At 41.8% G+C, this 16,260-nt stretch overlaps 1 protein-coding gene across 1 annotated transcript; it reads right to left on the reverse strand.

Moving 5' to 3' along the window:
• Positions 1 to 8,200: 8,200 nt before the first annotated feature.
• On the reverse strand, positions 8,201 to 15,709 carry PGC (progastricsin). Its single transcript, XM_063119096.1, has 9 exons — positions 15,654 to 15,709; positions 14,700 to 14,850; positions 13,646 to 13,763; positions 13,310 to 13,428; positions 12,779 to 12,978; positions 10,960 to 11,082; positions 10,183 to 10,330; positions 9,317 to 9,415; positions 8,201 to 8,356 (listed from the first exon to the last, which is right to left on the reverse strand). The coding sequence occupies exons 1-9, from the start codon at positions 15,707 to 15,709 to the stop codon at positions 8,201 to 8,203; spliced, it is 1,170 nt and encodes a 389-aa protein (XP_062975166.1).
• Between the last annotated feature and the right edge of the window lie 551 nt (positions 15,710 to 16,260).

Here is a 16,260-nt window from a genome sequence, read left to right on the forward strand (position 1 = left end):
GCTGCTCAGTTTCATGACCAAGGAGATGTGCTAGAGAAGTCCGAAATCTTATGGCTGTTCTACCCCTACTTTTATATGCAGGACAGCTGTCCTCTGCTGGCTTATGTGTTTACACACATTCCCCCGTGTCGTTAGGCATACGTAATATGTGCACTTTCTGTTTTCTTAAGGATGATAACATGTCAAACTCCTTGGTTAAAAAAAAGGTTTAGAACCAATTTGTACCCTTGATTTTTAAAAGACTTAGTGATTAAAAAAATGACTTTGGAGCAAAGCTTTGATATTAGAAAAAAAGATCAGTGATAAGGTAATAATAAACCAGACTGTAATCAGTTGCCTTAGAAAACTGGTACTTTAGATTTAATAATCCTAGTGACTGGGATGAGTGTTTTCACTAAGATATAGGGCCCTGTCCTAGCTAACACTATCTTCAATGAGGTGGTTGAAGTTAGAATTTTGCTCAGTTCAGGTAGCCCTCAGCTCTGGGCTAGATGTGGGTTGCATATCTAGGATTTTCAGCCTGATCAATATGTTAAAATAAGTAATGCCTTTTCTCAACTCGTCCATTAGCAGTTAATGGTTAATATAGTGTTGAAATGTATCCTTGTATTTTATGAATGCATTTTGAAGCCTCACATATTTGTGAAATAGATTAGCTCTTTAATCCGAATTAGTGGATTTCTTTATTTTGTAACTAACATGAACTAATACAGAAACATTAAGAAAGTTGTTAGAATTGTATGTCTTGTTATAGAAACTGATCAATCAAATGTCAAAAAACCTACATTACTAGTTCTGTTGAAATTTCAAATTCAAGGCTTACAAAATCTTTTCCTTTGAATTTTTTTAAGCTTTTTTTTTTTTTTTTTTACAATAGTAATAAATGCATTTCGGGCACAATCCTATGCACATTTAGACAGAAGAAATCCTACAAATCCCAGCAATCTCAAGCCATTATGACTGGCTGGCTAGTTGGACTTTTTCTGTCTAAACATGCATAAGATTATGCCCTTAATGTTGCAAATGCAGAAATTGCAAAATTTGATGCTTTCTAATTTTTTATGATAAATAAAGCTCCTTTTAGACTTGAGTTCTTCTGCTGCTTTAGGTGGGAGAGCCCAACCCCATCCCCATTGATGACCTCACATTGCCCATCACCCAGTGCCCTCACCTCGGGCAGTCCATCTCCTGGGACACATCCCACAATGCCTGGCTCTAAAGAATGAGCCCGTCAGAACCAGTCACTTGGGTCTTGCCAGATTTCTGAAGAGAGAGCCAATGTTGCTCTTCAGAAAGCCTGCCTGCCATATGGATCACCCTGAGACGATCCTGAGGGCGAGCCAGAGAGTCAAGGCTGCTTGGTGGAGCCCTGCTGATGGCATTCACCATGTGGCATTTCCTACAGCAGGAGCGATGCCCGTGGGGCTCAACAAAGCACCCACTGTATACAGCTGGACAGGCGACCGCTCTGGAGAGCCCTGCTTGCCCCAGTCTCCTGCTGCAACGAATGAACTACTGTAAGTGGGGCTCCCTAGAGCACACGCTGGAGGTCTCAGCAGCAGTTTCTCCTGGTAGGGCAGGGGGAGTATACAATTCACTGTACCTCCTTCTCCACCAAATGAGCTATATTAAAGATCATTATTTAATGACTTTGGATCAAAGGGATGAGGTTAAACCTCATGGGAGAGCTGTCTCTGTTCTTTGGATATAAAAAAATATGAGTCTTTCAAAATACTGCAGCAGATAAGAAAAGAGATAGGAGAAACAAAACTGAATTTAGAAGCTCAACATTTTTGACATCTAAAATTTTGATTTAGCAAGTTAAATATCCATGTCTTCCCTGCCAGTCTTAGAACATCTCTACATTAAGCAAAAAAACCCGCACCCTAGCAGGTATTTTTCTCCTGAGATCTTTCCATATTCACTATGGACTTCTTTAGATAGTGACCACACGATTTGTAATTGAAAACTTCCCCTCTGGGCAATGCTCCATAAAGTTCAATGAAACACCACCATCTAGTAGCTGTGTTATATCACTATCACATCTTTACATACCAGGGACATCCTGTAATCCATATAATTTTAAATAGTACATTATCTCTGATCTTTTTAAAAGTCAGATTTCTGAGGGAAGGGTTAGGAGAAGTACTGGAGGTTGACAGCATCATGTAAAGAACCCGCAAACTTCTGTGCGTGGCCTATCATAAGTATGCAATAAATCGCTTATGTAGAGAAGTTCCTCATCTTTCCTTAATTACTGTCTTTCACAGATGTGCTCCTCAAAATTGCCACATGAGAAGGATTCGTATCAATTTCTGAAATAGGTGGGCTGAGTCACTGGATTCACTGCTTTCTTATGTGTAAGTGCAAGGATAACATTTGTATGAACGAAAAAAAATGTAACGTTAGACACCACCATGAAATATCGAGTTCAAAGTCCCTTTCATTCAGTTCGGGGATATGCTGTGTAGCTCCTGGTTTCCTCCTCCAGTTGCAGGCCCAGCTTAGCTACTCAGAGTTAATATTGGTTGGAACAGATGTATGTGCTATTATGAAATAATAGCCTGCCCTATGGTCTCTTTTCTTCTGGGTAATGTACCACCCAGAATATCTCAATACATAATATTCTAGAGTATACTATCATTGACCATACTCACTCTCTCCTAATCTCTTATCCATTCTAAGAATTCACAGGTTATTCCAAATCACCATAATTGTCTTGCACAGTCCAAAGTGCAGCTCACTATATAATAATGTACTAAAGTTTAAAGGAGAGTCAGACTTGCCCTGGACAATATATATATATATATATATATATATATATATATATATGTGTGTGTGTGTGTGTGTGTGTGTGTGTGTGTGTGTGTGTGTGTGTGTATATATATATATATATATATATATATATATATATATATATTACACAGAATGTAATAATAATAATAATAAAATACCGTAAGGTAGTCATTGTGAAACAATAACACTCTAACTATCAATGGCTGGGTTACACCTCAGGGAAGGGCAGTGTAAAGAGCTAGATCTTAAGCAGGTACCGGAAAATCAAAACTGTAGATGCCTGTCTGATGGTAACATGAAGCCCGTTCCAAAAGGTGGGTGCTGTAACACTAAATGATAAATATATGGAAGAGCCATTACTAACATAAAACATACCCTGCATAACTTCCTATTGACTATAAGCATCAAAAAAGTGCTGTAAAATATTATTTCAAAGTCCTTGATCAAGGTGATGAATTGAAACTTCCTAAAAGGTTGTCACACAGAGGAGGGCCAGGATCTCTTCTCGATTCTCCCAGAGTGCAGGACACGGAATAACGGGCTCAAGTTAAAGGAAGCCAGATTCCGGCTGGACATCAGGAAAAACTTCCTGACTGTTAGAGCAGTGCGACAGTGGAATCAGCTACCTAGGGAGGTTGTGGGCTCTCCCACACTAGAGGCCTTCAAGAGGCAGCTGGACAACCATCTGTCAGGGATGCTTTAGGGTGGATTCCTGCATTGAGCAGGGGGTTGGACTCGATGGCCTTGTAGGCCCCTTCCAACTCTGCTATTCTATGATTCTATGATTCTATATGTATCACCATTGTTTCCAAGGATATGTCAGCAGGTCAAGCTGGTGACAACTTGGAAAACCACATGTCTCTTCCATTGCCCTTGAGCAACAATTTCAAGAAGCAATCCAGTGTCACTCTACATTTTGGCTGTGGCTGAATCAGTCACTCTTACCCAGCAAGAATTTAGCTGTACGTGCAGAGTGGTTGGAAAGAATCACAATTGCTCATTTGGTATCCATATTTACATGGAAAAGTAGGGAAAGTGTAGATAGTGTTATCTATCCACAAGCTGACTGTTGATATATTGTTTAACTAGACTACATAATATCATGTTCTGACACAACCTGATTTTGTGTGCGTGTAGCATTTGTTATCTTATACCAACAAGAGTTAGATTTGAGAACCAGATGGTTTTTGTCATAGTTATGCAATATATGATTGGGAACATTCAAGGGATATCCTTTTCCAGAATTCATTTTGAATTATCTTCCTCCTAGTCTTTCATGCAAAAGACTCCCATGACGTCCACCTTTTAGTCTACTATCGCAGTAAAGGACTCGGATGACGTCGACTATGACCTGCTGTTATTGCGGTCCTCACACACACACCCCTCGGCGATATATTTTGCCCCTCAAGAAGTGTAATTCTTCTTGAACTCCAAGTGGCCACTGGGGGCACAGAAGGATGACAAGGAACAGAGCTGCCCCTCTCAGCAGCCCCCAAGCGAGTGCCGCAGAGCCCAGAGCAGGCCCAGCCCTCCGAGGGCGTGTGCTGGAGCAGAAAGATGAGGAGCAGGGCCTCCCTCAGCATCCCCCAAGCAAGTGCCACGGAGCCCGGCCCAGCCCTCCTGGGGGGCGTGCCGGAGCATGGTGGAGGTGTGGAGGCTGATGTGATGGAGCTCAACAACAACAACAGCTTTCATACACTATGGGATAATTCATGGGAAAACCAGGACAATTGGGCAGTGGAAATCGGGATCCATTAATGACAAATGTGATGGTAGGCATATTCTGGATTTTGTTGCAGTTCACCAAAAAGTATAACAAGAAATGATTATAGGGTTAACTCTGTGAGTAAACTAGGGCCAGAGCTACACCAAGCAGGATATGACACTTTGAAAACGTTTTGAAAACTGTATATGGCGTGTGTCCTGGGCCCCAACAGTGGTCACTACTGTTATAAACCAGCAGGGGGCAGGCTCGACAAGACTAGGAATTGGCGCCATGGTGATAAGAAATCCTGGGGAATGAAAGTAAGGGCAGTTATGATGAAGATCGCATCAATTCAATGAACTGTAACAGTGCAGATGCGCTGCTATAGGCTTTCAAATTTGCACAACGTTTCCAGAAAACAAACAAAAGGCTCTTGTGGTTTTCATTTCCCCGATATTTGCTGCCCATGACCGCCATCTAATATGGTGCTGTGACACTTCAGACTCTGTGGTTAGTGAAACTGTGGTTCTCTGGGGTTAGTACTAACTACAAGCCATGCTGTTGCACATAACACTTTAAGCCATGGTTAGAGCCACTAACTCTGCTGCAGATGGTCCGACTGTGGTTACTGAGCGAGCAGGGTTTAGCAAAACGCATTGCATAAGATACCTTAAACCCTGCTGTTAAAGCCTTAACCAGCAGAGTTTAAGGTGTCTTCTGAACAGGCCCAAAGTGTAATTGCCCTTGGGTGAGTCCACCCCTATGCCTTGCTCTTCAGGAAATACACATCTGACCCAGAAACTCTCACAGTTCTCCAGAAAGGAAAGAGAAAATAATGCTTGCAGATTTCTTAAACATATGTGTATGTATGTAGGAACTGCATTGGAATGAGAGTTAGTCATGCTCAGGTACACTCAGCGAAAACAATTAGTAATGACAAGTCCCATTTATTTCAATGGGCCTATTCTAGGCCTGACTAAATTTGGATTCAATCCAAAATATTTGCATAAAGGTTTGTATGTATTTCTTTAGGATTTTCCAAAAGTACATGTCAATTGCACACATTTTTCTCCCATGGATTAAAGCACATTTGCACATATTTTTCAAATGTATCCATTTTCTCATGTGCCTTTTTCAAATCTGCACATTTTCCAAACACATTTTTGTTAACGCAAACCATACTGCAAATTTGGAAATGTATGGACTTCAGGGTACACATTGCATTTGGGCCTGGGAGGTATGAATTGAATAAAAAATCTGGTCAAAACCTAACTGCAATAAATTTCTCACCCATTCCTCCACATTTGTGCCTAATTACCAGTTTGGCCAGATCTACACCAAACAGGATACCACATTTGAAAACGGTTTAAAGACTGTATGTGCAGTGGGTCCTGGGCCCCAACAGTGATCACTAGTGTTATAAACCATTTTAAAGCAGTAGTGTAGATCCTGCCTTTGTTTCCAAGGTGCTCCATGGCTTGGGGCATTTTAGAATAAGGAGAAAACCGTACAAAAGCCAGGAAACTAGCAAATGATGAGCAGCTGCGGGGAAGGGGGTGGGACCTCTGGAAAACCCCAGAGGGGCTGTTTTGGCCCAGAGGCCTGAGGCTTAAATACCCTGCCTACTCCCACATTAATCTGCCTGGATATTAAGATTTTCTATTGAGGCCTTTCTTTGTGTAAGCCCAGCATCAGAGTTAAGGTGAGCAGTGCTGACCAGGGCAAGGTTTTTTTTTCCAGTTATGCTGCCGCCCTCTTAGCAAATTCCCTCCCCAAAGAAACAGACCTGGTTCCTATTTTGTGATCTTTCAGGCACTTGGCAAAACCTTTTTTGTTTGCCCAGGTTTTTAAACTCGTTTTATATACTTTTAAACACTGTTCAGTTTATTATTATTTTTGTTTAAAAGAGATGTTAGTGCTTTTTGTCTTATCGTATCATTTTTAATTTGCATTGTAAACCACCCTGGGATATATATTATGAAGGGCATAATATAAACCCCATAATAAATAAATAAATATCAGCATCATTGCTTGATTACCATAAGCAGTAGTGATAGGGTTATTAGTATTCTGATGTAATATTTTATAGCGTCACGCTTCCAGGGGAAGGCAGAAGGTAAATGGAAATGTACTGGTAGATCTCAGAGTGATTTGCAGGATTTCCGACTCCCAAACAATGTTGACCCATCCTCCATGTCCCCTTTCCTCCTAAATTAGACTGTTGGAATCAGGGAGGTTTGGGGTTTGCCTGTCAGTTTTGGGGGACAAGACATTCCAAACTACTGCTACATAGAACTCCTCTTGGTGGCTGCTGATTGACAGCTGCCATTACTCTTTAAAAAAAAACACACCTCTTGGCAGCAATGCTAAATGACTTCACTCTTATTAGGGCATCTGGAGAAAAAACAGCAGCTCCTTGGGGGTCACAAGATCATAAAGAAGAATATAAGAAACTGTATTGGATCAGATCAGAGGCCGCCTAATGGTAGCCTTGTTTTGTGCTACACTTCACGTTTAGTAGTAAGAAGAAGGCACCATATGGGTGCTGTTTGAGTGCCATCTGCATTATACTGCACAGACCACCTCATAACCCAATTGTGCCTCAGCTAGGGATGTACAGATATTGTTAAATCCATTTTATCTGTGTTTCACAGATTGTCAAGTATCTTTCCTTCTGTTTTCTGTCCACGGATTGAGTAGGATTTTTTTTTAATGAGTGTATGAAAATTTCATTTCTGTTTGCATTGGTTCAAATCACCTCCCCCCAAAAGTTAAAAAAAAAAAAAAAAATCAGTCCACAAATCCACAGAACCCATGCAACTTATAAAAGGTTCAATGTGGAATTGGTAGATCAGGTTCATAAAAATCTGAATTCACTTGAATCCATTGAAGAGTTCTCCATCGTCCTTAGCCTCATCTGCATTTTTGTTCAATGAATATAATAGTCCTGCCTCTACCTTGCAGAGAATTGTGGGGCACTCTCGGAAGCAGTGTAAGTAATTCATCACCAGTTTCAAAGGGAAAATGTGGGGCAATTCCCTAAAATTATATACATGACAGGTGCATGCATCCTACAGATATCAGATGTTCCGAAACACCTCTGATTACACCCACACCCATACCCACACACCATATGTAGGTAAGCTTTTAGTCCCATGGACTTTAAAGGAAGTGTCTGACCTATTTTGACTACACAAAAAAAGAAAGAAAGAAAAAGAAAATATTCTTCTCAGTAAGTTGTTACACTAGAATTGTTTTGGTCCCTCTGTCCTAGGAGACCATAATGGGGTGATAATTTTGGAGCAATCTGAAGATAAATTAGGCAAAGGATACTTTATAACTCTTCCTGAGCCATTTGAATAGGAGAAAATCTAAATAGTTTCATATTGCGGTTTAGGAAAAACTGTCACATATCTCCCAAATTCATAATTAATTTTCTCACAAGCAGATCAGGCAAAAATTCACACAGATCAAATTACCATTATTGCAATTAATTTTTATTTGCTTGTAGTTACTTTGGAGAGAACCCAATGTACTCATGTCATGGGTTTTCACAGAAGATATTTCAGATTTGGCAGAGGAAATGCATTCAAACTCTTAGAAGGGGAGGCCCATCCACTTAATGTGTACCAGAATGAAGAATCAGAGGGAAAGAAGCACGATTCGGTCTGAAGCAGCCCATAAGATTGTTGGAAGTATTTATGCTGCGGCTGCAAAGCCAACTTGGTTGTTGCCCAGATCGTACACAGAGTAGTAGGACCTGAGGAAGACATCACCAAGGATCCACAGAGGCTGCCCATTCTGGGATGGCAAGTAAGTGGGCATGATGCCAATCCTGCAGGTAGCACCATTGCTCTGTGAAGGAAGAAGTACAGACCTGAGTTAAAACACTTTGGCTTGGAAGTACTTGTCAAAAGTGTAGCATGAATATGGAACACCTAGTGAACTTAAGTCGCAAACACGAAATTTCAGTATTCAAAGGGGGGGGGGGGGAAGGGAGAGAGAATGAGAGAATGTTGAATTTTAATAACCAAGAGTCTTGTGGCACCTTAAAGACTAACAATTTTATAATTCTGGCAAGTACGTTTGTGGACTCCAGTCCACTTCATCAGATACTTGAAACTGTCTGTAATACTCCATGCATCCGATGAAGTGGCCTATAGTTTATGAAATGTTGTGTCAAGATAATAAAACGGTTAGTCTATGAGGTGCCACAAAATTCTTCCTTGTTTTTCTGCAATAGACTGACATAGCTTCCCTCTGAAATTTGAATTGTAATATTTTTGTTATCATTTCAACAGTTGATGTTTTGGTGAGCATGGACTGTTGTTTTTAAAAGTAACACATCTGTATGTGTGCATAGATAGTAGCTGTTTTGCATGGAACTGTTGTGCATCGACTATACCCAGGTGAAGGACTACTTTTCCTTGCAGTTCTGAAATGGAGGATGCAAACAGCATCTCAACAATTAATGGTGCTGTCATATTCCTCATTGTTGATCACTGCCAATTCCACCTCTAGGGTACCAGCGCCTTGTAATTACTTCCTAAGTGTCTATTTCCCTCCAGATTAGTGTGGCAGGCATTTCCTAATGGTACCATAAAGACTGCTTTAAACATCATATTTCCCGCCCCGCCCCCCTATAAATAGACAACCCTGATGTAGGAAAAAGTCACATGAAATATAGGATGATAATTCATTTTGCCACAAACTAGTATGTGGACAACTGGCCCTGTGGATTGATCTGTCCTGCAAAGCTATAAGGCAAATTAGAGGGCCTGATACAGGAATCTGTTTTTCAAGGGAATCACATACCGGAAGGACGTAGGCAGAAGGACTCAGAGGGAAATTGTTTCCACTGATGACAAAAGTGATGGTGGGCATGCTCTGGACGTTGCTGCAGCTGACCACATACTGTGGGAAGGAGAAACAGGAGAAGAGCAAAGTTGCAGGATATTTCAGTCATGACTGAGTTTCAGACATTCCAAAAGCCACAAGGATTCTAGGGCACCCTTTCCTGGAGGGCAAAGCTGGAATGCAAATCATCTATGGTCTGCCCAAAGCCAAGCTGAGAGTTAGAGGCAGGGGCAGAGAGATCATCTAAGAACGTGCTGGCATCTGGATAACAGTCCCACCCCCACCCATCCCCATTCCCCAAGTAAGTTCAATGAGTTCCTGGGGAAGTCTAGGCTCCTCCCCTGGTGCTTTAGGGCCCTCAAATGTACACCCAAAATGTGGAGTCAGACAACATCAACAAGAGCATACTCTGTCTGGGGCACCAGACCTCTTTCAGCCAAGGGCCTAATTGAATTTTGGAGCAGCTCCAGTGGGGTGTATTGCAGTGGAGAGTTGAGCTGAAGGGGAAATGGTATGAGGCCAAAAGCAGTAGGGGTAAGGCAAAAAAAACCCCACCCAAATACCAGCATATTTTAGCTTGCAGGTCTGTCAGTAATTGAGCCTTAGGGGAAACATTTCAGCCTTCTAAAATGAGATGGAGGTGAAAAAAGGCAGGAAATTAGCAGTCAAGAGAAAGACATGTGGCCCTCTGAGGAACCCTGTCTGGAGAACTGCTTTGGGACAATGGGCCTGAGGTTCAACACCCCTCTATTAAGTTTTAGTATTCTCAGATTAGTAGTGCTGAGTTCTCCTCTTCCTCCTTCTGCACAGGTGATCTCCCCTACCTCGCCATAGCTGTCCTGCTGAGCTCCAATGTATTGCATCAGCTCTCCGAAGACCTGCTGTGGAGCAGTGAGAAGGGAGGTTCCAGTATCCACGATCGCTTGGCACCCTTGGCTGCACCAGTTGCTGATCTCATTGCCAATGTAGAAGCTAGTGAAGGAAAGTTCAAGAGATGTTAGCAGTTACAGTTCTGTTCGATGGTAAGACAAGGAGGTGCAAAACCAATTTAAAAGAAGTGCTTCATGACAGAAGCGGGATTGTTGTCTTATTGAAGTGTTTGCCATTGCGTTGTAATAATTCTTGTTCGCAGATTTATGGACAAGTAAAGAAGGTCACACCAGAGCCAAAAATAAATGGATTGGGAAATGTTTGCATTTCAGTTCAAATATAAGTTTCAGATGGTAAGTAAAGCAAAAGACCCTGTTTCACAATATACAGAATGAGCTGTTGGTGGAGGGGAGTTACTGAACTGATCAAAGAGAAACAGATCTAAGAGTCCCAAATCCCATATCCAAAGCATAGGAAGCTGCCTTATTCTGAGTGAGACCCTTGGTCCAACTAACCCAATATTGCTGACACGGATGGCAGCAATGGCTCTCCAGGGTTTCAGGCAGGGGCTTTCCCAGCCCTACCTGGAGATGCTTGGGATTGAACCTGGGACCTTCTGCCTGCACCACCAAGCTATAGATGTTCCCCCTCTGTTCAGAGTGTTCAACAGTAAGCATCTACTGAATTCTGACCAGCCTCCCGGTAGAGATTATCTATGAGGCTAGGCTTACCTTTGAATCCCAATTTGCCAGTAAGCTTCTTGGGTGACTGGAGTCCAGACGATCTGACCAGAGTATAGGCTGGAATCAACGCCACCGAAGACAAGTTCACCACCATACCCGGAGTTCTCTTGCCTAATAGAGCAAATGTGCAAGAGGAAAAGCACTTCATTATTTTTTTAGTTACAGAGACTTCCCCATCACTGAGCCACATGGAAGTCTCCTGATCCGAATAAGGAACAAAAACCTTAAAGAGACAGAGGCCATAGCACATGTCGCACAGGATCCCGGGAGCAGGGAGGGATGATTCCTCCCTTGTCCTGGGATCTCGCCCTAGCCTTTGAGCCCGCTTTTTCCATGGTCTCAGACCAATCCCGAGACCGCGGAACGTGTGTGCGGGTGTCGCAGTTTGTCCCAGCTCCTCATGGTGGGGTGGGGGGAGTGAGACAAATTATTTAAATTTTAAAAACTGACCTTTTACACACGAGGGTTTGTGCGCTCTTCTTCTTTAACAACCCCCCCCCCAAATAGCGGGTGTGATGTGTAAACAGAGGGGGAGATCTCATGATAAAAGTATTGTGAGATCTTCACCCCTCCATCACGCTAGACCATGTAGGTCTAGCTGAGGCCAGAGAATCATAGAATCATAGAATCATAGAATAGCAGAGTTGGAAGGGGCCTACAAGGCCATCGAGTCCAACCCTCTGCTCAATGCAGGAATCCACCCTAAAGCATCCCTGACAGACGGTTGTCCAGCTGCCTCTTGAATGCTTCTAGTGTGGGAGAGCCCACAACCTCCCTAGGTAACTGATTCCATTGTCGTACTGCTCTAATAGTCAGGAAGTTCCCATGGAATGCTTCCAGAATGGAAGGTGCTGGACACAAAGCAGCAAACATCTCCTCTATTTGTTTTTTTAGTTACTTTGTACTTAAGTCACCAAAGCTGTGGGGCCATGTAAACTACTCCAGCACTACTAGACACCACCACAAAGGCCAGTGTGGTGTAGTGGTTAGATTGTTGGGCTCAGACCTCACAGGTTAGATGGTCAGCACCAGCACTTATACTAAGTAGCAGTGTGCATTTGACATCCTTAAAGATTCTATTTCTCTTGTAAAGTATTCACTGAGTTAATGTACCTGTTTGGACCTGCAAGTTATACTTCAAGCAGCCTTCCCCCACTTGGTGTCCTCCAGACTACAAGTCCCACTGCCCCCAACCAGCCTGACCATTGCTCACTGTGGATGATGGGAGTTATAGCAAAACATACATGCAAGGCGTCAGGTTGGGGAAGGCTGGTCTAAAGAGAATCCACTATTTTCATTTGGTAGAGAATCCTCATTGGATTCTCACGTGTTGTAAAGGAAATAATTAAATTGTGTTAGAAACCAAGAGCCAATAATCCCCCATTGTCCAGTTTTCCCATCACTGATGAAATTAGGATGGTGCTCTTCAAAGTTAAGACAATGGTAACAAAACAGGATACCAGCTTCTTGTTGTTATTGACATTTACTTTGAGTGAAAGGAGCCCTGAGAAACTTACAAGAGGAATTTTATGTATGTATGTATGTATGTATGTATGTATGTATGTATGTATGTATTACATTTATATACCACCCCACAGCCGAAGCTGTCTGGGCGGTTCACAAAAGTTAAAACAGTAAGCATTAAAAAGTATACAAAATTTAAATAAGGAATCGTGGAATAAAGTGAGGCAAGACCATTTTTATGGTTTTTAATTGTGCACTGCCCAGAGAGCTTCGGCTGATGGGTAGTATAAAAATGTAATAAATAAATAAATGCCCGTAGAAAAATAAACACCTCCATCCTTACCCGCTCAGGTAGAAGCTGAACATGGGAGCATCAAGGAGGTTCTGCTGCAACAGCCCCTGCATTACAGTGGTTTCTCCGCCAGAGGAAATGGCAGGGTAGGCCAAACCCAGAATGCCATCAAATTTGGCATAGACAAAGTTAGTGCCAGGCTCAGTCTCACTCAGGCCAATTTCCTGGTTGGAAATGGAAATGCCTTGGATCTAGAGGGGAATGATAGGAAAGAGTTAGCACAATAGAAGAAGAAAAATACAATACTAAAAATAAATTAATGCAAGCTGCCAGGACAACCTCACGTCCAACAGCCAGACAGAATTTCACAACTATGAATATTACTGTTTTTATACAAATAGAGAAACAAATGATCTAAGGGGACATGAGCCATTCAAAATATTTGGAACAGGAAACTATAATCAAGAAGATTAGGGGGTTGAAATCTTAAGTGTTCCACACTTGTCCAATTAATGTCATTGCTCTTTAGTCACGATGTTACTCAGCATTTCCCCAAAACAATTTCTTTAGAAAGGAACTTACCGTTACAGTATCATAGCCAAAGAGCCCCGTTAGACTACCAGTCCCATATTGCAGAGAGAAGGTTTGGCCATTGGAAGAATAAGTAGAAGACTGACTGGGGCTGAATAATGGATGGTTTGCTAGTGGTGGAAATTAGGGGAAAACAGAATGATGTCACTTATGCGTTCACAACAAAGCAGAGCTTCAATAATAGTGTATCTTTCACCCTCTTTTCCCTCCCGTCACTGAAACTGAATCTGCGTCTGGAGAGCAGCAAAATATAAACCAAAGAAGCATTCGCCCTCTTGAATCATGCAGTATTGTTCATCCTCTTGTCACTGGGTGAAGGATACTCACTGCAAGCTTGGCTCTGGCAGTAGACAGATGATACCCAGAGGTTGGATGACCCAGTGTCAAAGAGAACCAAGAAGTTCTGGGGTGGAGTTCCAATGCTGATCTCTCCATAATAGGACATCTGGAAGAAGGAGAGCATTGTTATCATCACTGATGGTCTCCCCTCATTGATAGCTCCATAATTTCTTAGCCACATTCAATAGGACATTTTACAACAAATAAGAAGCAAAATCTGCCCATGGCTATTTGTTTGGCAAAAATAAATAGATAAATAACTATTATCAGATGTATTGCATGAGTGGTCCTAAACAGCAATATTTAAGAAAGAAAATGAGTATTGCAGAGTTAGTGGTTTTAGAAAACTTGCCAGTTCATTCTGGCAGCTTTTAAAAGCATGGCTCATAAGGCCATTTCACCATTAGGAAAGGAAAGGAACCTCTCGTGCAAGCACTTGAGTCATTACTGACTCCTAGAGGGACGCCTGCTTTCGCTGACATTTTCTTGGCAGACTTTGTAGCGGGGTGGTTTGCCATTGCCTTCCCCAGTCGCCGTTACCTTTCCCCCAGCTAGCTGGGTACTCATTTTACCGACCTTGGAAGGATGGAAGGCTGAGTCTACCTGAGCCAGCTGCCTGAGAACAGGCCGTGGGGAGAGTTTCGGCTGCAGTAACTGCTGCTTACCACTCTGTGCCACACGAGGCTACTTCACCATTAACACAGGTAATATAACCATGTTGTCAATTCTGGTTCAATGTTAAGTGATGGGTGTATGAATGATTGTGCTCAATGTTAGTCACAAGCTAGATTTCCAAATAATAATACATTTCCTCCCATTTGAGTTCACATCCTCTTCTATCTCTTTTAATTCAGAGGTATGCAAAATTAGACCACAACTCCGTAACACACATCTTTAATAGTGCCATATTAGGACTTAAGCAATGACTTTGTTAGGACTGGGCTTCCTATTTCCTCAAACATTTATTGCAATCCCAACTATTTCTCTTTCCAGTTTCCATCTTCCCATAATTATCATTCCCTTCAAGCAGACAGATACTCACGTCCATATAATTAGCCAGGGGCTCAGATGCAACAGCAAAATTGTTGAAGTATTTGCTGGCTGGATCATAATGGTGCTCCTTTACAAACTGTTCAAGGACACCCTTCTCCTTCATCACCTCCCGCATGGACTTGAACTTATTCAGACGAACTCTGTATGGGATGGAGAGTAAGAGAGAGAATCAAAATGACAATCAAAGACAATCAAAGAATCAAAACTCTTCCCACATTGAGTATTTTCAGTGGGATACCTTTGGGCTGTTGAATGAATTCTCTGACATGAGATATCACACATCTTGGCCAATTAAACTAACTTCCATCTAAGTTCACGAGGATTCAGTCTACCCTGACAAACTAAACTTGAGTGATTTACACAAACTCTGGTATGGTGCATTGTAAAAATAGGTGTGCCCTCCCCCGCCCCAACACACACAAAACCACACTTTCTCTTCCATACACCTGCTCTGTGATCTTGGAGGTCTCTTCTTTTTGCCTGCCTGCCTAAAAAAATATTTTGTCCATTTTTGAAGCATACTTATTATTCTACCGATATAACAGATCCAATAAAAGGTATAATCCAACCATTTTGGATCTTGTGTTTGTCCTTCTCTTTTCTTCCTTTCCTTTGTCTATTTAGATTATGATCTCCAAAGGAAAGAAGTTTTTCTATACATATCTGAGTTTTCTATACATTTAAAATCACCCAAAGGCTGACATGAGATCCAGCCTATTGTTGTTGTTGTTGTTGTTGTTATTATTATTAGTTTGTTTGTTTAAGGTCAGTTGGTTCAGAAAGCATGCAGGTGATAATCCTGATCCATATTACTAACCATTCTACTTTATTGTTGTTACCACCACCACCACCACCACCACCTGGGCCTTCTCCTCTGGCTTCCAGGCACAATTGAAGCTGAAAAGGAACTGGGAATCCTGCTATGCCGTTATTCCATACTCACTTGATAACAGCATCACTGAGGTGAAGGCACACCAGGGCAAGGATCAGCCACTTCATGGTGGTTTTTTCTTGTATGCAGTTTCCAAAGTGAATTCTTTAGCTACTGCAGTTTGGTCTTACGACACTGGGTGAGAATTGGTTTACCAGGGTCCCTTCTTATATACCTGGATGATGCTGTTTTCTCCACCCACATGCAGCAAAATCAGAGATCTGAATCTTATCAATAGGTCAACAATACTTTACACTGCAGTTCTTCACAAAAGTATTAAGAGGCCCCTTATCTTGAGAACAACTATTTAATCAGAAAAAAGCAAATGCTGATTTATGTTAACCCAATGTTTTGAAGGCCAAGGTTGGTACTGATTGTTATCATCTTACATTCACAACAACCCTGCAAACTACATCTCCAGCTTGCTCCACTTGTTTGAGGTCTGATAGTTAAGGGGAACATTTTCTCAAGGGAGAGCAGAGGAAAAGGTTTACATTTGGAACTTTGATTAGAATGGAAAAATACTTGGCCATAATCAGTTATGTGAACTTCACTCTTTCCATCCAAGGTTTTAATCCATCACATGTCAACACTACAGGAATTCCATATCATACCATAT

Source organism: Elgaria multicarinata, chromosome 1, assembly GCF_023053635.1.
Source record: "Elgaria multicarinata webbii isolate HBS135686 ecotype San Diego chromosome 1, rElgMul1.1.pri, whole genome shotgun sequence".
NCBI lineage: Eukaryota > Metazoa > Chordata > Lepidosauria > Squamata > Anguidae > Elgaria > Elgaria multicarinata.